The sequence below is a fragment of the Amblyomma americanum genome, chromosome 2 (assembly GCF_052857255.1).
Source record: "Amblyomma americanum isolate KBUSLIRL-KWMA chromosome 2, ASM5285725v1, whole genome shotgun sequence".
In the NCBI taxonomy this organism is placed as follows: Eukaryota; Metazoa; Arthropoda; class Arachnida; order Ixodida; family Ixodidae; genus Amblyomma; species Amblyomma americanum.
The window spans coordinates 166,484,501-166,510,551 of NC_135498.1; the positions used below are offsets into that span (position 1 = coordinate 166,484,501).

Below are 26,051 nucleotides of genomic sequence, written 5' to 3' on the forward strand. Positions count from 1 at the left end.
TCCCAGGTGGTTTTAGCGGGGTTTAGGCCCATTAAGGGTACAGAAGAATATTTTCATCCCGCCTCTCTGACGAGCGGGAAGAAGTTGTACGACGCTGGACACGTTTCCTTTGTGACGGAAGTTGACGGCGTGAACGTGCGGGCGAAATGCCGCTCTCAACAAGGGAAACAAGTTTACGACGTTTCATTGCGCGTGAGTAAAGTTGTATTTTTAACGTGGCAACAGCCACTGCTGAATACGGACCCCGCTGTCGGCGGTGCACGTTTTGTATCGTTCGTAGCATGTGGCTTCGCGAGCCGCTTTTCAAATCTCCGTGAGGCTTGTTTCAGCGACATTATCATGCGCACGAATAAGCAACATCGCTTCTCAGGAATATGATTGCCTTACATAGTGGAGTTTTTCAAGTCTCTTAGGAGGGTTTATAAAGGTATTGCGCGGTGAGAACGTAATTATTCATAATATGCGGGCATCACGTGCGAACGTTCTCTTGTTGGGTGGCTAGTTTGGCGGTCATAGTTTGTGTCAACTGTTGCATTTACATTGTGTTCACCACAGATAAACAAGAATGACTGCGAACTGCAAGCTGGATTTTGCAGTTGCAGGTACGGCGCTGCAGGGTGTTGCAAACACTGCGCGGCTGTCGCGCTGCATGTCAACATGCACGACGACATCTCCTGCACATCTGAGAGGCAGAGGTGGGGAAGACCAGCGAAAAAGGCCCATGTGGACGATAAAGCGTCGATTGAAGAACTTTTTGGTGGTAAGCATTGCATTTCACTGCTGAAGTAATGGAAGTTGAATGTACCTATTTTTATTATGTATTGCCCGACATTTCGGCATTAGTTAAGAAACTTATTGCTTGTTACGCAGTGGTAGAAGGCAATAATACTTGTGCTTTTCAGTCTGTTTCCACAAAGCATGCCCCAGCTTTATTTCAGCTAATGCACCTGCATATTTTCTTTCAGCTAACAAGCACCCACATATTGGTGGTGGAGAGCCTCCCAAACCGTTGGACCAAGCTTTCTGATAAACCACTTCCCTGACATTCAATGTCAAATGTCTAGAATTTTGAAAGCACAAAATGAAAATGATGAAAGTGCATGCAAGACAGTCTTGCAAGATATCATAGATAAAGTAGTACTTGAAGAAGAAATAGAAAAGCTCAGGAGTCTTTTGCAAGAACCAAAAAAGGCTCTGCACTCTTTAATGGTAACAGCAAAGTTTCCAAAAATATTAAAAAAAGGAGTACAAAGAAGAAATGCCAGCAGAAGTGGCAGCGTACTACGCCAAGAACATAAAATGCTTAAGTGCTCTGCACCTATGTGCACTGACAAAGGGGCAGGCTAATAATCACAGGTAGGTGCTTCACCTCCTTGTTCATATGTCGCCTTGGAGAGTGCAATGTAACGTATCTCCTAATTATCCTGTTAAAATTTATAACAGGTGGCACAGAGAAAGATTAAAAATAACTTGTTCGCAAGCACACATGGTACTGAGAACAGGGAAGCCTCCTCAAGACCTCTTGAAGACAATTCTGCATCGTCGAGGGTTTTGCTCTGAGGCCACATCAATGGTATGTTTTCCAATATCACAACATCGCACGTTGACTGACTGAAAGTTACTTTTCAGGCATAAAAATGGAGCCAGTGGCACGCAAGAACATTGAGGAGAAAGTCTGTGCAGATGTGTTAGAGGTAAGCTACATGTGTACAACCTGCTTGACTTAAAAATTTGTGATTTCACATTTGGTAGCCTCATTGCTTTCATATTTGCACATGCCCATTGCACTTTTATGTCTGCATTTGCATTATTTGTATTAATTGTGTACTTGTGGGACATACGCTTCAGAAAAGTACTTTTTCTATTTTCATTTGCTTCAGAAAAATATTATTTCTTTTTCCAGACTGGACTTGTGGTCCATACAGCCCAGCTGTGGCTTTGCGGAAGCCCTGACGGGCTCTTTGAAACGGCAAAGGGTGTTTGCCTTTTAGAGATAAAGTGCCCGTTTTCAAGACGGAACAGTGACATTATTGATGTAGAGCAGGAGGTTACATTTGTGCCGTACATTAAGTACAAGAATGGCAAATTGACGCTCCTTGCAAGTCACCGATATTACACACAGGTGCAACTGTTAATGTATGTGTGTAATCTCAATGAATGTTTTTTTTTGTTTATTCAGAACAACAAAGCATCACCATCATTGTAGAGAAAGACGATGACTTCCTATGTTCAGCTGTGCGAGCACTGGAGGACATTTACTTTACGTGGCTGCTCCCCGCCCTTGTCAAGTCCACGAGAGTGTGATTAACCTTTCGTTTGAATAAAAAGATGCGTGGAAATGAGAATATAGCGTAGGTCTGTTGATTGTAGATGGTGCAGCACTTCAAACCTCACTGTTCGGAGCTTATAATAGGCGGCTGGAGATTTGCCAAGACGCAGAAGACATGAAATACGTCGCTCATCACTGCAATCAGCTCTGTGGGTATGCGTGTGTTGAGGATGTTGAACATCTTTATGCGCTGGATAATTCTTTCCACATGAATTCGCACCTGTGCAATTTGGTACGTCCCATGCACCTCACTTTCAGAAAATTGGTCCTGACCTTGCAAAAATGGGGGTATCACTAATACAGCCCCTATCTCTTCAAGGCCTGCCTTTATACCCGGAAACCCCTTATCGGCCATCACAACATCTCCTGGTTGCACTAGGTCTAGAAACCCAGAATCCACTGTAATAAAGAAATCTGAACACCTGCCTCCGAATGCCTTTGAGCAGAAGCAGACTGCACCACATGGCGTGATTCCAACAAGGAATTTCAGAGTATATCCTCCTTTGTGATGTGAATACAGCACACGCTGTTGCTGTACAATGTACGGTTGTTCTGTACGGACTTCGGTACAATCAATTATCATCGAGCAGTCCTGGTAGTGAACTTTAAAGCAATTTGGCATTGTCTGCCCAATGACATGATCAGGAGAGCGATATATCCATTTCTGCGTGGCAATGCTAAGTGTTTTAAGAACACTCTTAAAATGACAAGAGACTGTGTTCCTGGACACGTAGAAAAGCACTGCAAGAGATGAGTAAGTGATCCCAAGCTTAAGCTTCATCAAAAACAGCACAAGCCTATCGGTTATTGGCACATCACAAGTTCGCTCAGCAGAACGGGGCATTATGCTAAGCAGGAGGGCATATATGTCGGGGGACACGCCGCACAGATCCTTCATGGCAGCTGCACATGCTTGGACACTGTCGTATCCTGTGAAGCAAGCTGTTCTGCTGTCTCTACCGGACTGGCGGGAAACCACTGCAGGCTTGCACTGTACTTCAGCGTCGCAAACAATTTTGTGGTTGACTTGAGTGCACGCCTCATTGCCTCGTGCCGAACACAGGAACACCGAAAATGTGCCGGAACATCTTGCAATGTCGTCGGTTTGGCAAGACTGCGTAGAAAAGAAAAAACAGGTATCCGTCATAAAACTGGACAGCTATGTCACCTGCACTGCAGTGAGATGCATATACATAAATTAGAGGTTAAACACTTTAATTCACAGTAACGAGAGCAGGCAGTAAACTGCTGAAATTTCACACTTAAAATCTGCATGTAACATGTACACAGAGACGGCTTTGAATCAGAATAAAGAATGGCAGCGTCATTGTTCCATGCCCATCCCGGTTGCTTACCTTGTGTTTTTGTGCAGCGTCAACAGCCATGCAAAGTACCTCCAGGTTGGATGGCTCTTGATTCAGGGGATCCATTTCATGCTAACAGTGGCAGATGCCTGCTTTGGCATTACTGAGGCAGACGATGCCCTAGCCCTCCTCCTCCTATGCAACCTGAAGCATATGAAACATTCGAAAATTCATATTCTCCTTGTGGTCCTTCTTCTGAACGTTACATAATGAAAATTACCAGCTGCATTCAAATTCTGCAGACTAATTGAACTTATAATTGCACAGAGTAGTTCAAATATTGAATTCTTATAGGTGGTTCACAGTGCTAAAAGACATTTCATACCTTTCATACCGTGCAAGCTGCTTAGTCGCATCGATGTGGCTGACCCTGTATGCATCCGGGAATATGGTTGGGTGAGTACCCTGGATGCGATGCGATCGTATTCTTCTTTCCGTTGACGAAATGCTTAGAGCATATTCTTGTCTTCTCATTCGGCACTCACTCGGAACCGTCGGCCAGGCTGAAAAAGACGACACAGCATAGTTTACACCACAAAATCCTCAACCTACAGAGGGCGGAGGCAGACAACACATGCATAATGTTTCCCTAATTGGCCTGCAATTTTACAGAACACAAGTTGTTTACACTACGGAGAAGTGGTCTGCGCACACCGCATAAAAGTTCTACCGGCACGCTCTATCATGTTTGCCACACTTTTCGCCATTTGCAGGGCCCAAAATAGCTTTGACACATGAGCCAACCGCAAGCCAACCGCACTCCTAGCGAATGTGCATGCACAATAACTTCTTCCGTACTCGACCCGGTGCGCCGTAAGAACGTTCCTAGGCAAGTGCAGTATGTACATACATGTGAGGAAGTTAGGCGCGACTAAAGAAGTACAATCGAAGAAAGACGCTAAGACTGGTGTTAAATGCGACAAAGAACTTACTTGATTCTCCGCACTGCCGTGATCCACTTCTTTCGTCGATCTCTTTCATACGGCCTACCTGAAAATCTCTACAGCTTAATGCCAAACTGTCGTTCGCGGATATGGCAATCCACGCAGCAATACCGACAACTGCTTTTTCTTTTCGCATTTTTTTTGCCGAGGCCACCGCCACTACTACTGCTTGCCATCGTTGCAACGCGACTGAAAGCGTGCAGCCGGTGCAGCTGAGCGCAGTGGCGGTGCTTCCATTCAGCTGGCCCACAGACTCACTGGAGCGGCGCTAGGTGGCGCAAGGATCGTGACCAAACTTGACTGTACAGAGCCCATAGCACAATTTCAGCTGATGGAAAAGGTGCAAAGGAAACAGGGCGAGAATGAACAAAAATAATTAAAACATTTTGATTAGTAATTATATGCTGTCATTGACATATAGCACATGCTTGGCCACATGAGCAAGTTCTTCATCACTGATACTGATGGGGTACTAAGGCAAGGTTTACCTGCTTGGATATATGAGGGCACAACTCTGATGATTTAGATGAAAATCTCTGCTACCTTGAAGTTTGAATTACAGAGTTTTGTATCTGTGCTGCTCACAATGCTTTCAAGAGATATTTTAAGGCTGTCTTGATTTATTTAATCACAGGACTATGTTATGCTCTACTACAATTTGTGGCACATTCCATCAAAGTATTGAGCTTCATGAAGCTAGTGTAGTGTAATGTTAAGTCTATTCTTGGTCTATATTTTGTTCACAAAGCATGGCTGAGTTAAGGTGGCACACAAATTATTTTAATTATTACTGCTTAGGAGCTCATTTTTTTACATCATTCGTTGTTTTCCAATTAAGGAGACAGCTTTGATCAGCCTTTTTGCCCGGCTATTGCTTTTTATTCCTTACATTAATTGAAGTGCAGTACTCCACTCCAACCAGGACAGTTTCAAGAACTATAGATGCTAATTTTAGTTGCATATTTTCCCTGTAGTGATGCATAAGACATGAATCACCGTGGAGTGCTAAACAATTTAATATTGAACTTCTTGATGCTGTTACGGTGGTCAAAATGTAAGAAGTGTTTTTCACATGTGTAAAAAACCACTATAATTGCTGCTGTGTTGTAGCAGGTATAATACGGTTACTTTGGAAGTCACACCGTTGTCTTTGCTATTGTGTTCTACAAGTTAAGTGGTTACAGAATGTGATTTTTTATGTGAAGTAACCATTGGGCAACTGCAAATTTTTCCTTTCAGAGGAAGCAGCTTCTCCGCCTAGGCGGGAGCAATCTGAAGGAGGTGGCGGCCAATGTGATGAGTGCAGTGATGGGGTTGGCTGTGCAGAGATTATTCAGCCTGCGGGGGCAAAAAGAAAAACGCCCATTCGTTGGCACAAAGCTGTGCAGGGTGGCAACAGGTATATCTGATTTTGAATTCCTGTAGCTTTTAATTTAGAATTATTGACATTCCTGCTTTTAAACATGTACAAGTTTTTCCAAGCTATTTTCTTGTTGTATCTTACTGTAATTTTGTATAACAGCTGATGAATATTCTGTTGCTGTGTTTATGTGATTAGTTTGGGGGGTCTTAGTCATATAAAACTCCATAAAAAAGCAGCAGATGCCCTCAAACTAATCATATCCATTTGTTGTATTGTAATCCGTTGTCATGCACTTCCCTGCAATGGCCGCTTTGACGTTGACTGCAGTGTCTTCATGATAGCTCATTTTTTTTGCATTTCACTACTGTACAGTCCTTGTGTTGTTTGTTGGGATACCTTGTGTGTCAGTAACATGTGGCTTTTCTGTGTCAAATCATGAACTTGGATTTCCATATGCTTGCAGGAAGTGTATCGTTTTAAAGGTTGCATTTCTTGGTCTTAATGCACACTCACCTTGCACAGATGCCATCTGCGAGAGGCAGGGTGTCGACATACTGGCAGCACAGGGTTTTATTGGCAGGTGGCTGCCCGGTGCGTGCGACCAAGGGGGCGGCCGAAAGAGGCGCTATGCCCAAGCTTTCGAGCCTCCTAAGTCGCACACTCCTTCTGAGGAACCACAAACTCCTTCGGGCTCAACGCTACCTGCTAACCCCTATGCTGGGTCAATACCCCGCCCAGGCGCACCCTCAGCCTCCTGCCCAGCAACCTCTCCAGGCATGGCCATCACGTCCCCCGCAATGGCCCACCCAAGCTCTGCCCCTTCCCCTGCCCCCCCACAGCCTCCTCCCCACGCCCAGCCACCCCACGCAGCACCCTTGCCACATGGATGGTTGTCCCACGGGCACATGAAAAATAAAAAGAAACAAAATATTTTTCTGAAATTCCTGTTTGCTTGTTTCATTTGGTGGAGCATACGGTTTGGGGTGCTTGGAAAAAAGCAGAATCACCATGCCGACTAGCTGTGTCGCCATGGCGTGCACTGAAAGACAAAGAAAGAAAAGTTCAGTAAGCTTCCACAGGTTTCCCGTCCAAGGTCGCCGTAAGCAGTGGGCGGCCACGGTGAAGCACGAAGGATGGATAGCGATGCCGGATCACCGAATATGCAGAAAACACTTCGTCACAGGTAAGCTGAACCTCATGCACCTTCACATCACTATGATGTGCCTGTGCAAGGGTCACCATTAACTCTAATTTGACATTCTTCACGACATGTAATTGCATCTAGCGCTCTGTGTGTAGGGTACGATTCCGAATGTAGTACATACACGCAGACAGCGAGGCATCATTTTTGTGATGCAAAGGCATTTGTATTTGTTATCGCAGGCATAGGATGTGTTAACCTGTGCAAACAATTGCTAGAACTAGCTTTGTCATATGCACAATTGTAGATATGCGTAGTCAGGGGCAGCGCAAACGAGCAGAGCTGCACTCTGCTGCCGCGGCCAACCTAGCAATTTTAACGCGTACGAAAGGGATCGCTAACAAGTTCAGCCGTGTACACCTCCAACTGCTTTCCTTGGTTTCAAGATGAACAGAGTGCGCGTGTTACCTGCCACTCATTTTGCTCGACCCATTTTTTTTACGACGCGCGTGCAGTCTATTCACAGCTAGGTAGCCAAGCGCCTTAACCACCGAGCATTCGCGACGGGTACAACTCGTAACTGTATAGCGCATTCTAAAAGCGCAGGATGTAATTTCATCCTTGGTACACAGGAGAGCCATCAGATGATCCTCACCGCCCTGATTATGTGCCGACGATATTCGCGCACAAGAGCAAAAAGTCTGCAGTTACTGCTCGCCTGGAGCGTGCCAAGGCCCGAGCCCTCGCTCGAGAAGTACAGGAATCAATGCACACTTGTAAGTAGATTATGAGCCTGCACTTCAATGTATCATGTATCTTTACTGCTTTTTCCCCGGTTGCGATCTTCAGCCCTCAAAGCTTCCTACCAATTACTGATGCTTTTGCATTTCACTTTTTTTTTGTCAGCACCATCATCAGATGATCAAGTTAGGGAATCTGACGAAGCCATCAGTGATGTTGGTGAGCTGGTTGTAGTTCAGTTCTAATTAAGACAGCACTTTATTAGCACAGCAGGTCATCTTTTATTATTGTATGCATCACGCTAGTTACATTATTTCAGATTCCCAGGCTGAGTTCTCTCAGCTTGACATGGGAGCTACTTACTAACAGCATGTCAGTGCTGAAGGTAAGAAAGTAAAAACAGAGTATCTCAGTGAACCATTCAACTCATTAATATGCAGGCCTCGCAGCTGCACATGCATCATGGAGGGATGAAGACATGCCATCTACTATGTCAAGCATGGGTGACGAGCTGCTCGTAGCAGTACCATGCTACATTTGCAGTAAGTGTTTTGCAGTTACGTGTGGTGTGCATAATTTATAGCCAATGCTCTTGTTTCAGAGAGGGCATGTCAAGCTTTGGAAAGAGCTGCTACTTTTGAAGAAAACAAAAAACAGGAGCGAGATAATGATGTTCTAAAAAAAGCACTGCATTATTCCAGAGAGGGTTGCAGAAGCAGAGCAGAATGCGCAGCAGGGACGCTTCTCTGCAAACTTCATCACAGGGCAGTGTGTGAGTGTCTACACAAGGCTGCCAAGCAAAGCACTTTTCCTCTTTTTTGTTTCACTTTTCGAAAATGTGGCTACTTACATTCCAAATCACTGCACTGTAGCAAATGCTGTTTTAGTTGTGATAATGAAAATGAAAGGATAATAGTAAAGAATATAACCAATCATTGCTTCTGAACTGAAGCGTTTTATTAGTTGGCCTTCATGGGAGGACGCATGCAGAACAATGCCCGTGATGGTGCGCAGGAAGTATCCGACATGCATGGCCATAATTGACTGTACCGAAGTATGAATTCAAAGACCATTAGGGTATTCTGCTACGTCTAAAACCTATTCCCATTATAAAAGCTCCAATACCCTCAAATTCATGGTCAGCATCACGCCATGCAATGCTATTGTTAGCTCTGTCACAAAATGCTGAGGAGGGTGGGCATCAGACAAGGAGATCATATTGAAGTCAGGCTTCTTGGGCAAAATTCAGGAAGGAGACATTGTTTTGGCTGACAGAGGGTTTTTAATCAGAGATGTTGCCCATCGAGGTTCCAGGTTAGAAGTGCCAGCCTTGACAAGAGGCAAATCTCAGCTAAGGAAGTGGAAGATGCTCGGCTCATCTCTAGGGTGCGTATTCATGTGGAGCGAGCCATTGGCCACATTAAAGTGTTCCACATTCTCAGGGACCGACTGTCCATCAATATGCTGCGGCACGCAACAGACATTGTTGTAATTTGTGCTGCTATCACAAACCTGAAACCTCGGCTTGCATAAATATGAAGCAGAGCATGGAACGGCATCTTTTCGCCATATCGAATAAAAAGGAGCAGCAAATTGAGGTGTCACCATGCGAAGATTTTGCTGTGTCCTTGCTTGTGTTGGTTTAGGTGTATGTATGATTTCAAGGCTGTGTGCTTTCTTTTTACAAAACTCCTGTAAGAGCCTGTCAAGGCCTTCAGTATCTATAAATAAAAAATAGTACCACTTCTGGTTTTTGCTTCTGAAATATACTGCAAGTATGGTGGACGTCTACCTTCTGGTAGGCACATTTCTGTGACCATCTGCACAGCCGAAGCCACGCAGTAATGAATGCCAGGCTAGTAAGACTGGGAAAATGAATAACTTTATGCCATCAGGCCACGTTAAAAACAGCCAGGCTGCTCTATTTCGGCCTCATGACTGCAAAGGGCCAGTTATGTGTTAACTTGGTGTGCTCGAAAAACCATGCTAATATAAAGCTGTAGTTAACTCAATGCAGCGAAAAGGAACCTAGGCACCTGCTGAATTTTTAATGACTCAAGAGGCAAGCAGGCAAATCTGACTCATCACCCTTGTTTGCAACTGCTTTGTTGTAAGAGATGCAATACTGAGATTTCTGAGAATGTTCCTTATCAATGAACAAATTTCTTACAATGGGAAAAGCAGCAGAAATTATGGTGGGTCTTCTGGATATGCATCACTAAAGCAGCAAAGATAAAACAAAAATCAAGAACTCCCCATCCCAAACTGGAGCTGAAGCAGCAAAATAATCGCTCATTTTGTGGCGCACACACAAGCCATGTTCCTAGTCCTCTTCCACTTCCTCACCCAAATATTCCTGCTACAAGAAATACAGGCATTTTCTGAGCACATGTACACAAACCCAGTCAGGCAACAGTTAGTACACTGGGCTCCTTGATTTTCAGAACAAGCTCTCCCTGCACAGTCTCAACATAAACGCTGCTCAACAGTCTGAAGGTCACAGCAGCAACATGACCTTTGATGTGACATGAAAATCTGGATGCAGTAAATTACTAGATGTACGCATAGCAACCGAGGTGAAACAAAAGTGCTCAGCTTCTCGCCGAAGAGGTCTTCCAAGGTTACCATGTTGTAATTATTATACCACAGATTTGTTTCTGGTTCATGATTACATCCATCAAGTTTGGCAGGCATGTGAAGTTTCACTCTAGCGCCAATCTATTTTAAAATTTGGTTTCTGTGGCCTTGCTATGCTACACATAACACACATCCACGTGAGGCCAGAGCCCGCTACTGTGTGGCGGGGGTATGGAGGATGAATGCGCTTTGAACAAGATCGCCATATCTCTTGACAGAACTGTATGTGTTGCCAATGTAGAGACAAAGCAACACAGTCTCATTCAGCACTGCATGCTGCTGAAGCTGTTGCTAAAGTTTGCATTGAAGGTGATTACTGTCTTTAGAGTTTTTTTAGGAAGAAGCCTTATAATTTTAACACAACAGGTAGGTCTTAAAATAATATGAATTTTATGCATACTCTGATATAATTTCTCGCAGAAAAATTGCAAATGGGGTGCAATGAATATTTCTTTTATTGCTAATTTTCATGGCAGGTGCATGAATGTGTTGTACTTAGATGTAATGTGACAGAACAGAACAAGGAAGTGGAAAAAAGCTCCAAACATGTAGCACTTATGTCTTTGGGCTTTTGGCCTCTTCCTTAATTTCCATTTCTGCAACACGCTGGCTAACCTACCTCAGATGTAAGTTTGTGTTGTGGCATCAAGTGTATCTCCCATGTTGAAGTGCCTGCTTACAGGTTTAGCGACATTAATTAGTAAAGGATCAAGCATTGTGTATGCAAAGCCTCCTAGCTTTACCAAAAATGTCCAAGTGCATAGTGGTGCAGATATTTAGAGCATGCATTGAAAAATTTTCTTACAATGTACAGCACAAAATCCTCTGCCCTTGTGATAGCGGCTGCAATGCTTAGCGTGGTGGTATAGGCACGGTGTGTATATATGGCACCAGCAAAAACAGTCCCATGGCATTCTAATTAACGTATGATCTCATGTAAGGGCCACAGCTATAAATGAGGTCACCTCGTTTTGAACTAGATAACTGAGAAAAACATGGTTATACTTTTTTGTAAATCATGCATGGGCCACCCCTTCAAACTTTGCACCCAAATTTTAAAAAAGAGTGCCACCCTTACATGAGTGTATACATTACCACTACTAAATTGTACGTAAAGGTCTCACTGACGCACTTGATTTTTCTTCCAGTGCTTTACATAACAGTTCAGCTTCTGTCCAGCAGCCACAGTTTGTGTTCTTAGCTTTTATCGTTAGTGAAGCATTTTGTGCAGTTTGCAGTGTATCTGTTTCTTCTGAAGGGTTATTTATTGGCGATTGGTTTTGATGTCTGTATTTCTTCATTTTATGGCATTGGTGCGCTTGTACTCTGTTTTGGCAGGTGCTACACGCAGTCTCATTGAGACAACAGAAGCCTGCATTGCAGATGCCACCAAAAGGTGGCTTATGTTCGCGGGCGATCAGAAAGGGGGCCGGACTGCAAGGCGTCGCGCAGCCGGACTGGCTGCATCCAGCGTGCAAAGTGAATGTTTATAGAAAAATAAATGCACGAAGGGAAAGTTTTACCTGAATGTGGTTGTGTATTTTGTAGTGCTCGTCTATTGTCTAAGAGTACAAAACAATTATTATTCCTGACGGGTGTGCAGATATTCATATGAGCAAGAACAATAACTATGAGAACATCACTATTGCAGGTGTACAAGCTACAGATGAATTGCAAATCTAGAACTAGTTGGTTATCCCTCACTCGTTCACGCAGAATTGCAGCAAGTCTGCTTGGGTCTGGAACCTCAATGTCTGTGACTGCCTGTATACAGGGCTGTTGAATGGAATGCACAATTAAGGAATTTTTTCTTTTGATGGCTTCTGTTTAGTCCCTTTTGCCTTTTTGTACCCAAAGTTTGTTAATTTTATATGGCACAAAGTCAGATTACAGCATTTGCAGTCGTGTTTTTTTCTAGTTTATCTGAAAAACATCCCTCAACTATAGATACAAGACGGCTAGCTCATGCAGCTGTCTGTCGCTGCTCAAGTCGCTGCAGATTGCTGGCATTCAGTGCAACATAAGAATATAAAATGCAACTGCGGCATAAGATTCCAGCATGAAAAAAATGCATTTGCAAACAGTTTTCTAACTACTCTTGAATTCATGCTGCCTCATATTCGATTAGCACTGTAAATGCGAAGCAAAAAAGAGATGCACGTAGTGTTTGATAGATTGGCAAAGATGTGCAATCCTTTAGATGCATGGTCCATATGGTACTTTCTAACTTTCTTTGCAAAAGTCTTTTTGCAGCAAAGCTGTCAGCTGCTATACTGCATTTTGCCACCTGCTCTCAATTGGTGATACTGGTGTTTTTTGAGACCGTCATCTGCTAAAAGGGTTGTATATACATTTGAAATATTTGGCAAGTGGTGGCCGCGAACTGCTTCTGTACAGTTCACAAATCTCAGAATGGTCCAGGGAGCTAAAAGCAGCAGCAGTTACTGAAAAAAAAAGGTGCTAGGAAAAAGCTAAATTATTGATTGGCCAACATGATTGGCCTAAAGTCAAGGAAACTGCTTGGATTTAGCATGGTGTTAGAGTGCAGGCCTTATCACGGTCCAAAGTATTTCCAATGATTTTCCATGCTTTGCCTTCCTTAGAATGGCCAATGGTTGGCTTGTCACCACAATCAAGCACAAATTTTGGTGTCCAGCATTTTGCCAAGCATGTAAGCATTTGCCACTGATGATTTGCCTTGCTTGGGCCAATAAAATTCTGCTGCTTGGGCTGACACTGTCAGCCATGACCATGTACCCAGTTTACTAGACATTGGTGTCAGTGGCAGGCCACTGCGATGGATTTCTAACTTCCCAAGTGATAGGAATATTTTCATGCAGACAACTGAAGAGAAAGGTGCAGAGCATTGCCTTGTGCACGCAGTTCAGCAGGGCAGTATACTAAGCCCTTTTCTTTTCAACCGCAATAGTGGATTTACCATGAAGGCTTTCACCTGGTTCACACTGTTCGCTGTACATAGATAATGTCTGCATTTGGGCTTCTGGCCCAGTTGAATTTCGTTCAGCCAGTCTTACAAAATGGCCTAGATATAGACAGTTTTTGAAAGGAAGAGGGGTGATGCATTTGCATGTGAAAACAACAATGCTGCCTTTTGCCCTAAAATAGCTAAAGGATTTACAGATCTCTAGCAGGACAACCACTGATTACTCTTAAGCAGCACTGTTTTCTGGCAGAAGTACTCGATCGACAACTGTCTTGGGCTCCACACGTAAAAACACTAGATAAGGTGAACTTGGCGGTAAATATGCTTCACAGACTTGTTGGTTTGTCTGAGGGCAGTTCGATGTCATCTTTGCTCAAAGTGCAGTGTGCTCTCATATGTGAAAAAATTGTGTACTCTGCACCAATACTGCATGACTTTTCGCGAACTGTGGAAGTGTGCTAACAGAGGTTGATAATTAAAACTCTTGGGCTGTGTTCCAGTATTCTGCGACTGCTAGCTTTTGGGTTATTGCAGAGGCATGGCAGTCTCCATTTGAAGCCTTGCAAGCAACTGAGACTTGTCGGCACATTTTAAGGCGAAAGCCTATAATGGCTCATGCTGCATCCGCCCGTCCGTTACGCTCTTGAACAATGGTCTCCGAGATCACCCACTTGCGCTAGCATATGCAGATGATCTCGGAGGCCATTATTGCGCCATTAGTAGTTCACTGCACATGCGCGAGGTGGCGCCACCGACACGCGCCAGACGCCTCACCACTGTTGACCGAGTCGGGTGCCGCGCAATCTCCCTCCTAGCGCTCGCTTCAGTGGAGTCTCAGAATGCGGGCATACGCAAGTGCTTAAGATCTTAAACACACACCACTGAAGAAAGCAGCAACACCACGCTAATGGCTTTTGCCTCACTGCACTTTAGGTCAACAAAGTGCCCCCCTAAATTTTTCAGAGTAATGTACCAGCATGAAAGACACCCGTTAGCTTCTGCGCTAGAGGACTGCAATGGAAGCAAAATTGATCAAGTGTTTCTAAAACAACTACAGTGCCTTCGAAGTTAGAAGTATTGGAAGGGAGATATAATGTACCCCTATGGCTTCTGTCGACCACCATGATAGAGTTATCTGTTGAAGGGATTAGAAAATGCTACAAGATGGTACTTGTTGCTAACCCATTTGCCATGTACCAAATATGCATGCAATATCCTGGCCACATTCGCGTATCAACATCTGCGTTCATAGTTCCAGAGCTCAATGAACAATGAGCAGTTAAACTGGCTTATGGAACAATGTCAGTGAGAGCTAAGATATACACTATTTATTTGGCACTACAGTTCATAGTATCAGTAGGAGATCCACTTAGGTAACTGACTTTCAGCAAGTAAAAGGCTGCATTAAAATCCCTCGACAGCGCAGGTTCTACAGCATGGAAGACGTTCTGTTTACGAAGCACTAAAGAATTCTCGAAGGCATGAAAGACGCAGCATTTAGTAGGCTTTCAATGGTTACCCGGGTGTTGCCTTATCCAAGGAAACACTGAGGCAGATGCAGCGGCCAGGCAAGCTCATGCTAATGCTTCACCTTCAAGCCTGGCATCATCAGGATGAGAAATCCGCCTTCTTTTAGATACATGCGAGTCTGTACGAGTGAAGAAATGCAGTTCCAGACAAATTGTACAGCTTCTAGCCTTTATCAAATAACCCCCTCTCATGGTTTACAATCCCATTATCACTAAACAGTAGTCTAGCAACTCTCATTCACCGTTTACGATGGGAGACAGCCTACACGAATCCCTTTCTACATATCTACATAGGATTGGGTGCACACAGCCCACAATGTACATGTGGTCACGAGGATGAGGATGCACCTAATCTTACTGCATTGCCCAGAACATCACAGTTTTATGGCCCGACTAGAGAGACTTGAGCGCCCTTGATAAAACCATCGTATTACGTCCATAGCTGACGCATGCGCTGCTCAAAAGAGGTGATCATAGCACAGAAATCTTTACTCGAGGACAGCGGCATCCTCGGGAGCTACTGGAAATTGCTGTTGTTAATTCTGTATTCTCCTCGGCTCATGCTCTCCGGTGTCCCGACAATAATTTTTATGTGTTCCCATCATACATCTGATACCGTTATTATTGGTGCACATTGTCCGCATTTCATTTCTAGTTGTGCTTTTTGTACCTTTTACTGTGATTAGGAGATATTGCTTATAGCATGTTGTCACTTTATGTCACATGTTATTACTTAGAGCTTATTTTCATATTTTGTTAGCATATCTGGCATTTCGACTGTATTAATTGTATTGTAAATACTGTTTGTTGTGTGTAATCTTCCCAGTTCGTGTCTTCCATTATGCCAAAAAGAGCAGCCAACACTACAGTTGGGCATCGTCTACCTTTATGTTCCTGTAAATCATGTCGTGAGCTGCGTGTGCAATTACGTTGTGTAAAGACGACGACGAGCATATGCGCAAGTCGCATGGTCATCGCCTGGTGCATGCTCCTGACTCCATTGTAAAGAAGACAACAAGCATATGCGCGAGCTGCATGGTCATCGCCTGGCACACGCTCTCGGCTGGACTAGCTGACCCGTTGTTCGCCCTGCTCCCGTTAGGAAGCTTCTCAGAATAAACCCCACCTTACATTTGGTGGAGGTGCGAGGTAACGTCCTCTCGCCCTGGAACTCCGCAACCGAACGCTACCCCCTGCCGCGACGCCTAACCGCCAAGCCGTCCAAGTGAGCCCGGCCGCCGTCCTCTGTGCTGGTTCTCTCCGCCAGCGAGACCCCGCTATCTTCAGTGGCACGGATGACCATGATGTTGAGGATTGGCTCGCATCGTATGAGCGGGTGAGCGCATACAAGTGGGACGCGGAAACCAAACTGAACAATGTGATTTTCTATCTTACGGGCGTTGCGAATCTGTGGTATCGGAACCACGAGGCGGACATTACATCATGGTCTGTTTTGAAATCTAACTTCACAGAGGTATTCGGCCGCCCGGCAGTCAGAAAACTCCGTGCCGAACAGCGCTTGCTTGCGCGGTCACAGCAGGTTGGCGAGAACTTCACGAGTTACATCGAGGATGTCGTCGATCTGTGCAAGAGGGTGAATGCTCAGATGCCCGAAGCCGACAAGATCAGGCATAGTCTCAAGGGCATTGATGACGACGCCTTTCAGATGTTGTTGGCGCGAGACCTGCGCACCGTCGCGGAAGTCGTCACCCCGTGTCAGAGCTTCGACGAACTACGCAAGCAGAGGGCTCTGACACGCGAACACACCACGAACGTAGACTCGCTTGCTGGCCTGAACGATGCAAGAGACCAGTCATCGCTCCTACCGCACATCAAGAGCTTCATCCGAGAAGAAGTTGCTCGCCAGCTCTCGCTTATTTCCAGCCATCAAGAGCCATCACCACACATAACTCTGAATTTGCGGCACATCATTCAAGAACAGGTCGCTGAAGCTCTCCCGCAGGCCCCTCAGCCCACACCTCTTGCGGCCCCGCTGACACATGCGGACGTTGTTGCGCGACCTCGTCCACCTACCTATGCTCCGCCTCCTGGTCCCGTTCGAGAGCCCGCTGCATTTATTTCGCCGCCTGCTCATCTGCGAACCTCCTGGAGCACGCCTGATAATCGACCGCCTCCTCAACTGGGAAACTCCTGGTGCACGCCTGACAACCGCCCGATCTGCTACTTCTGCGGCTTGCCAGGTCATGTGGCGCGGCTTTGCCGTCGACGCATGAACATCTCATGAACGCCTGAAGTTTCCGGTTACTGGTCCCAGCGTCAGTACTCACCTCCTGCTGAGCCGCCCCTAAGCCGTTCTCTGTCTCCTGAGCACACCGCCTTCTCTGGACACCGTTCGCCTTCTCCACGTCGACGCTCCATCTCTCCGATGCGACGGCGTCCCTCGACCCCTCAAGAGGAAAACTAGGTGCCGCAGTTCCTGAGGCGAGAACTGCGCAGTCGTCAAAATTTAAAGGCCTCGTCTGTCTGCTGCCAATTGAAGTTTTTGTAGAGGGCGTATCTCTGATGGCGCTTGTGGACATCGGCGCTGCGGTTTCTGTCATGGATGCAGCGCTTTGCCGATCTTTGAAGAAAGTGAAGACGCCCCTTTCTGGCCTGTCGTTAAGGACTGCAAGTGCGCACCTCATCCAGCCGTTAGCAGCGTGCACTGCTCGAGTAGTCATAGCAGACATTCTATATTTGGTTGAGTTCATCGTTCTGCCGTCATGTTCGCATTCGATCATCTTGGGCTGGGAGTTCCTATCGCTTCATGACGGGGTCATCGACTGTGCTCGGGCTCAAGTAGCGCTCTCCACGTTGCCGAATCCCGTGCCAGAGACTGAAATTTGCGGTGCCCCTGTTCCTGCTAAAGCTTTTGTCGCCGACAGTACCGATATTCCTGCGTGCTCTTCCGTGATTGTGCCTCTCTCCTGTGCTTGTGTTCCCGATGCCAGTGTCCTCTTCACGCCGTCTCCTACTTTTCTGCGTTGCCATTGCCTGCAGCGGCCTTCCACCAGCCCCAGGGCCTCCCCGGTTGTCTTCGTCAAAAAGGATGGCTCCGTTCGGTTTTGCGTCGATTACCGCCGCATTAATAAGATCACACGCAAAGGCGTCTACCCTCTGCCCCGTATTGATGACGCCCTGGACTGTCTTCAAGGCGCGGAGCTCTTTTCTTCCCTTGATTTGCGCTCTGGTTATTGGCAGGTCCCAATGGCAGCTGCAGATCGTGCCAAAACCACGTTCGTGACCCCTGACGGCCTCTACGAGTTTACCGTCATGCCTTTCGGCCTGTGTAACGCTCCTGCTACTTTCGAGCGAATGATGGATACCGTTTTGCGTGGCCTCAAGTGGAAGACATGCCTGTGCTACCTGGACGATATCGTTATCTTTTCACCTAACTTCCAAACGCATCTATCTCGCCTGCGGAACGTCTTGACATGCCTCAAAAACATAGGCCTGCAGATAAACTTTAAAAAATGCACCCTTGCAGCCCGTGAACTGACAATTTTAGGTCACGCTGCGTCGAAAGACGGTGTACGCTCTGACCCAGCGAAACTTCGTGCCGTGACTGACTTTCCTAAACCTTCCACCACTAAGGAACTTCGCAGCTTCCTAGGGCTCTGCTCTTATTTTAGGCATTTCATTCGCAGCTTTGCCTCAATTGCTGCCCCTTTGACTCAGCTCCTCGGCGCCAATGGCGATTTTTCAGCTTGGTCACCCGCCTGCAACGACGCCTACAACACCTTATGTCGTCTCCTCACGGCACCTCCTATCTTGCGTCATTTCGACCCGGTGGCCCCGACTGAAGTTCACACGGATGCCAGTGGTATTGGTCTCGGTGCAGTGCTTGCTCAGCACAAATATGGATACGACGAATATGTCGTTGCCTATGCCAGCCGCACTTACAAAGGCTGCGTCTCACTAATCTGTGACTGAAAAAGAGTGCCTTGCCATTGTGTGGGCCTTAGGCAAGTTTCGCCCTTACGTGTACGGCCGTCCTTTCGACGTCGTTACGGATCATCACGCCCTTTGTTGGCTTTCCTCTCTGAAAGATCCTTCCGGCCGCCTGGCGCGCTGGGCGCTGCGTCTTCAAAAATACAAAATCCGAGTCGTGTAACGGTCGGGCCGCAAACATCAGGACGCCGACGCCTTGTCTCGCTCCCCGCTGAACTTGCCAGCCTCTGCGAAATCGGAACCCCTGAGCAATCTCCCACCGTCAGTGACATGCCTTCTGAACAGCGCAAGGATCCATGGATTCGTGCTCTTCTGGACTTTCTCTCCGACCCATCGGCGGTTAGTCCATCCCGCGCGCTGCGCTGTCACGCTTCCCATTTTGAGATCCGAGATAACCTGCTTTATCACCGTAATTATCATTCTGATGGACGAAAATGGCTCCCCGTCATTCCTCGCCACCTACGGTCCTATATCTGCTCATGTTTTCACACTGACTTGCAATGCGGTCACGCAGGCCTTTTCAAGACTTACACGCGCCTCCGCCTCTGCCACTACTGGCGTGGCATGTACAATTTCGTTTTGAAATTCGTACGCTCGTGCCTCGACTGCCAACGCCGCAAGACACCCACTACCCGTACTGCTGGTGAGTTGCAGCCGCTATCTTGTCTGCCTCGCCCTTTCGACCGCGTTGGCATTGATTTATATGGCACTTGTTTCGAACCGCGCTCAGCACACTGCTTGGTAGAATCCTTTGGTTGTTCTACCCCAGCCTCTTCCACATTCACCAGACGATCTGGTGGTACGCAGCATGCCGAAACTGCCTGCACAAAGTATGTGCATCAATATTTCTCTTTTCGTTATATTACTTTCTTACTTATTTGTAAACTCTGCCTTTCCCAGCTGGTTCACATCCATGCTGAGCCAAGGCCACTTCGAACACTAGAGACTTTTAGTATAGCGTATGAGCGCTTGCGTACGCTATATGCAAGCATTTAGCGGGAGGTAACAGAGGAGGTCGCACAACCACTTTTAGTTTATCGTATGCCAACCTGAACGCAACGATAGTGTAGGTTGCAGTGGCGCCATCTGGTGTTAAATTGTGAAAATATGTTGCGACAAAGTTTTTTCTATTTAGCCAAGGCATGGCCCAGGTTCTTCTGCCAGTGCCGGATCTTCTGTCAGTGCCGTTCACTTTCTCTGGTTCAGGCATTCTGTGCAATGCTTGAAGCCTACATGTATATAAACCAGTTTTGGCATGGCACTTCTTTCGAACAGCGCTCAGCACACAGCTTGGTAGAATCCTTCGGTTGTACTCCCCCAGCCTCTTCCAAGTTCACCAGACAATCTGGTGGTACGCAGCATGCCGAAACTGCCTGCACAAAGTATGTGCATCAATATTTCTCTTTTCATTATATTACTTTCTTACTTATTTGTAAACTCTTTGCCTTTCCCAGCTGGTTCACATCCATGCTGAGCCAAGGCCACTTCCAACACTACAGACTTTTAGTATAGCGTATGAGCGCTTGCGTACGCTATACGCAAGCATTTAGCGGGAGGTAACAGAGGAGGTCGCACGACCACTTTTAGTTTATCGCATGCCAACCTGAACGCAACGATAGCGTAGGTTGCAGTGGCGCCATCTGGTGTTAAATTGTGAAAATATGTTGCGACAAAGTTTTTTCTATTTAGCCAAGGCATGCAGATAGCCGGTTGCGTGGCCAAATGGTTCGTGCTCTGCACAGTGGAGGTAGGGCCAGACTTTTTGACGGTAACCGAACCGAGCGAGGTTCTTAGTAACGTCATGGTGCGTACTAGCATCCTTTCGGACCCCTACTGCCTAGCGTTTTTAAGCTGGGACGACGTTGAAGCCGTAATGATGCGCGAGCGTGAACAGCAACGCAGACTCTATGCATCCAGGCGCGGCCTGCTGAATCTGGACACCATGCCCGACAGCACGTTCCGAAGTCACTTTAGGTTCGAGAACACACTTTCGGACGCTTGTGAACGCTTTAGAAGTGCCCGAATACATAACAAGTGCTCGGGGAGTGCGAGTGTCTGGGCGAGAAGCCCTGTGCATCTGTTTGCGGCGACTGGCCTACCCGAACAGACTGTGCGATCTGCAGGAATTCTTTGACCGCCACTATTCAATGATATCGAGCATTTCAAACAAAACAATGCTGCACATCGAGCAGAGATTTGGATCACTGCTTGACAACCTGCTGTGTCACAAGTGGCTGAGCACATCTTATTTGAAAGAAATGAATAACGTAAGTTTTTCATTTTGCTCTTTAATTCTGCATGTCGCATGACATTCACAGCAGAAAGAAAAAAGAAGGAATTTACATAGAACTATGAATAGAAGTCTGATTCGTTGCTGTGAAAAGTGCTTGATTGTTGTGGCGTCAAGTACACTTAGGCGGAAACTGCACAGGTCTCCCTTTTTGCTGTGCTATTTCCTTAAGAGATGACCCTGCGGAAGCATGGCGCGTGCTCTCATTATGTGTGTCATTTTCTTTGAATTATGTAAAACTAGATGCCTGTGTGCTGCGTGATGTCAGGGCATGTTAAAGAAATCCAGGTGCTCGAAATTAATTGGAGCCCTCCGCTACGGAGTCCCTCATAACCTGAGTAGCTTTGAGACGTTAAACCCCCATAAAACCAAAACCAAATGAGTCATGTAAAAGACACAATATGGACAGTTGTCCATGTGAAGTCTTAGGATGTGGTTGTGTGTCAACACTTTAGCAGTTCCGATATCTTAGTTGCGTCTCATGTGATGTGGTTGATGAACAGGGCAAGAAAAATTCTCAGACAATGGGAGCGCTCACCAAGCAGTGTGATATCACTGCACGCCACTTGACTAAATCACGTGTTACTACTCAGTACTTGCAGTTTCTCTTTCCATATTCTATCACCATAATATTTTGTACACTGGTTACCACGGTTTAAACTATAACACGTGACTCCTTGAAGTCCGTAAACGTGTGATTAAGCTTAATCACATCTCACTGTCTCATTTCGGGCAGTTAAATTAAAAGGTGCCCCCCTAAACAACTGCTGGTCATTTATTGATTGAGCGGCACATCCCATATGTCGCCCATCAGAAGAAGGTCAAAGAGTGTACTTCTCTGGGTGCAAGAGAGTCTACAAACTGATGTATCAAGCCCTCATGTGCCCCAATGGGCTCATCTGTCAGCTTGACAGGCCATATCCAGGCAGCAGGCATGATGCTGCTAAGTTTCATTGTGGTAACAGAATCACTGTCGGCATTATCTGTTGTATTTCAATTTTGCATATGTCTGTTGTGTCATTATTTCCTATTCTTTCTTTCCTTTCTCTCCCTTTGTTCCCATTCCTGCGTGTCTGGTTGCATACTGGGCGTTACCTAGTTAACCTGCCTTCCTGCTTTTCTCTCTCTGTTTGGTACCCTATCACACGTAAAGAATAAAGAAAGCACGGAGTGTGTGTAATGCAATATTAATTTTGCTCTGATTTCATACGCAATGATATTGCCACGGACCTGGCTCGAGCTACCTGCGCGCTAAGCCGTGACAAGGACGAAGTGGTCGCGTTCGCGTGAGGCGCGCTCGAGCTGGTTCTGTTCTGGGCGATTAAAAACCTCGGCCGTTCTGCGGTCCCCCTCTACGTCTACGACTGTTCTCCGCCTGGCCTGTGACATCTGGTGGAGGTGCTGGGTATTCTCGGCTGATGCTCCATCCTTCCTCGGAGAGCCGAAGCACAAGCCCGGTGCCTCTTGTGCGAACCCCCGTCCATCGTGTCAGCCGCAGGCTCCGCGGCTTGTCTCCAGAATTCGGACTCCAGCCTCAAGAGAGCGCACCCATGGCTACGACCATGGCAGCAAGGTCAGACAGCGCCCCGTTCATACCTGCTTCTTTTGTGAGCCTGCAAAATCCCCGGATCCCGAAGCCCTTTCACGGCGGATACTCAGAGGACGCCCAAGACTGGCTTGAAAAAACAGCAAAAGAAAGACGCAGGACCAGGAAAAGACACACACAGACTAGCTGTCACCGTAAAGAAGTTGATGGCCAGGCTTTTATGCAGCAGCGGTGCACAACAATGTTTCAGCGCAATTTCCTTTTTTTATTGCCACTTGCACATGCACCTACACAAAAGAAATGCACGCGCATGCACCTACGCAAAACATACGTATCAGTCGAGATTTGGTTTTCGTGTTATCCTGGTAGGACGTGAAAGGCCCACTGGGTTAACAAAATTTCCGGCTTGCAGGTGCTGCCATGCGGTCGCTTCTCTATTACTTAGCTTCTTATCCGGCGGTGACACCAGTTTTCGGTTTAGTCTATAGTTCTCAACGATTTCGGAATAGGTTTGCGTGCGCTCGTCCAGGTTCCGACAGTCCGGCGGTTTCACAGTTACCCGGAAGCAGAGAATATGGAAATGAGCTGACTGCAACGAAGTCGACGCAGATACTGATAACAAAGAAAGTTGGGAAGCCCTGCTGCGCAGCGAAGAACCCACTCGGCAGAAACAAGCCAATCCGCCTGGTCGCTGAGGCCACGAGGAGATAAAATCTCTTTGTTAGCCTTTAGTCATGGAGGCTTGGGCCCCCGCCCTCCAGGCCTGTGTGCCGGGGGCGGTGAGTAGTAAGGGGCCTCCTTTTCCAGTGGAAATAAAAGCTGTCATCCAACCAACCATCAAGTCGAGATTTCCAACACGTGAAAATGTCGCGACTTGACTTTCGTTGCCCGCGCACTCCGCGGCGTCGTTGTTTCCACCGTTTTCTGAAGCTGCTGATGGCTCGAACATGCATGGTGAAAGTCCAAACTGTTTACCACTGCTTGAATTATCCATAATTTCCGAAACGTAGTCCTTAAAAGCCAGTTGAAGCAACGCGCTATGCAGCAACGCCGTCGGTGCCGGCCAGAGATTCCCGTAGATGACGTCACGACAGTCCCGGCCAATCGCAGGCAAGAGCGGCGTTCGCTCGGCGCCCTGAGACGACAGGGCGCGTTTTCTTCTAAAAAACAACTTTTTGCGTGTATTTCCGCTTTTTTTAAGCAAGATATTCTTTTCCAGCGGACTAAAAGCTATAAAATGATGTAGAGAACTCATTTTTTTCTAAAAGTGCTTCAGCTTCCCTTTAAGAAAGTGCCAGCAAGGCAACCCTGACGACTCGCCTTTGGGTGAAATTGGCAGTACATGGATTACTTTTTTGGTGACGATGCATTTCCTTTCAAGACCTACCTGATGAGGCCATATGCAAGGAAGAGTAAGCGCAGAAATGTATGCCCATTACAGTCGGTCTGTTCGCTATAGCTCAGGCAGTGATTTCACAGAGCCTTCAGGGCTTCTTAATATGAACAGCTGCTCATGCTTCACCAACCACCCAAAATTGCTCTGCATGATGCTATTGCAGTTAAACAGGCAACAACAGTTAGCCTAAGAACAAAAGAAACATCCCGATGCACACTGTCACCGTTAAGCATTGAGTGTGCTAGAAATTATGACCTTTTATGGGCAGAGAACGATATATTGTAAAAGGAAGCGTTGCGCTCTCTTTATTGTTGGTATATAGAAACTTTGTTGAATGCCTGTTTGAAGCGTCTGGTGAACTATTTGCCTTTGGAACGTGCCAGGCTCAGTGTATTCGTTCATATCGAGATCAAGTCTTTATTTTTGTTCGCGTGCTATTTTTAGATTCATTTTATGTAGCAGGTTGTGCAGTTGCTTTCTTTGCTGAGAGCATGGTTAAAAAGTGTGAAAAAGGCAAAGCATTTTCTTATTTTATAACAGCAAAAACATTTCAACTGTCAATATGATTTCTGGATTTAGTTTGCCATCTATCATGTATTTTATGAACGTTATTGCTCTGTGCTTTCACAGTGTAATGAACTGAATTTCGAGGCCTTTTCACGCACGTGTTTATTGGGCCCATGTACTGTGATAGTGTTTATTTGTGGTAAAAACTACTTAGTGAAATGAGAATGCACATGTGCATTGAATTTCAATGATGCCTCCGGTTTTATATTGAAGAAAAATAATTTGATATGTTCAATTACATTGACTTTAATTGTCTGTATTGTAGACCACAAGTACCGTCTGCTACTATGCAGTGACATTACAAGCTAGTATTCCACCAAGTAGATAAAATTGGTGCATGCGGCTGCAACTCTGCACGTTAAACATGAAACAGCATTGAAATAATGCACAACACAGTGAAACCTTTACTGCATCCACTCGGTACTTCTAAACTTCTGGAAGCAGTCTGAAAAGCTACGGTCATGTATATTAATCATTATGCACCAAAACTGCATTATGCATGCATTATGGATCTAAACCTTGCTGCTACACTGCAGTGCTACAAGGGTGGATTTATAGATCATTCTTAAAGGGGTGTTCTGCATGGTTTCCTTATGTAAAAATTTCAGGGTTTGGGAGAGGGGTGACACCCATTCCCATAAACCCTCACCTGCTGTGCTACCATATAGGCACTGTCGACCTCCTCTATTTCTGTCACCTCTGTCAGTGGCTCTTGAAGTTGTGCATTGTTGGCACATTCATCATTATCAACACGTTATAATCTTCACTGCTGTATGAGAAAGCATTCCTGGCATGGCCAGCCGCACGAAGACTTGTTATGAAGATAAATACAGTATTTAAGACCAAAAACAAAATACTGCAGGATTTTTCTTGTCGTGGCTGCTATAGCAGAAGGCATTGTTGACACAGCTATCTGCCCAAACATATGCAGTGGAGGCAGAATGCAATATTCAACATCGAAAGCAGCATTAAAAGGCAGGTTGAACACCTAAGCTGGGGTGTGACCATGCATGGCAGCATTTTTCATGACTCAGCCAAAAGCAGGCACATGCACACTCACCACAGAGCTTAAGTGTGGCCAGTATGTGGGCCACTTTTATGTGAGCATAGCATGCAAACAACATGACATCAAAAACTGCTCAGTGATCTCATGCATGAAGCTCTAAATTCATTCTAGCAAAAAGATCTTTTTACTACCTCATGAGAACATTTGACAGCTGTCCACTCAAAAATCATTATGCTCACAAATACAAAGTGTTGCAGAGTGCCATTTAAATATAAGCCTCATGCCAGGAAGCTGGACACAGAA

At 46.0% G+C, this 26,051-nt stretch overlaps 1 protein-coding gene across 2 annotated transcripts; it reads right to left on the bottom strand.

Annotated features, from left to right (window-relative positions):
* Positions 1 to 1,208: 1,208 nt before the first annotated feature.
* On the bottom strand, positions 1,209 to 6,753 carry LOC144121954 (uncharacterized). 2 transcript variants are annotated; one of them, XM_077655424.1, is made up of 4 exons: positions 4,626 to 6,753; positions 4,019 to 4,196; positions 3,685 to 3,837; positions 1,209 to 3,443 (listed from the first exon to the last, which is right to left on the bottom strand). In XM_077655424.1, exons 3-4 carry the CDS (start codon positions 3,757 to 3,759, stop codon positions 2,391 to 2,393), a joined length of 1,128 nt encoding a protein of 375 aa, XP_077511550.1. In that variant the 5' UTR covers positions 3,760 to 3,837; positions 4,019 to 4,196; positions 4,626 to 6,753; the 3' UTR covers positions 1,209 to 2,390. The 2 variants fall into 2 exon arrangements, with proteins under 2 accessions (XP_077511550.1, XP_077511551.1); XM_077655425.1 differs by lacking the exon at positions 4,626 to 6,753 and having other exon boundaries at positions 4,019 to 4,550.
* Positions 6,754 to 26,051: the final 19,298 nt, after the last annotated feature.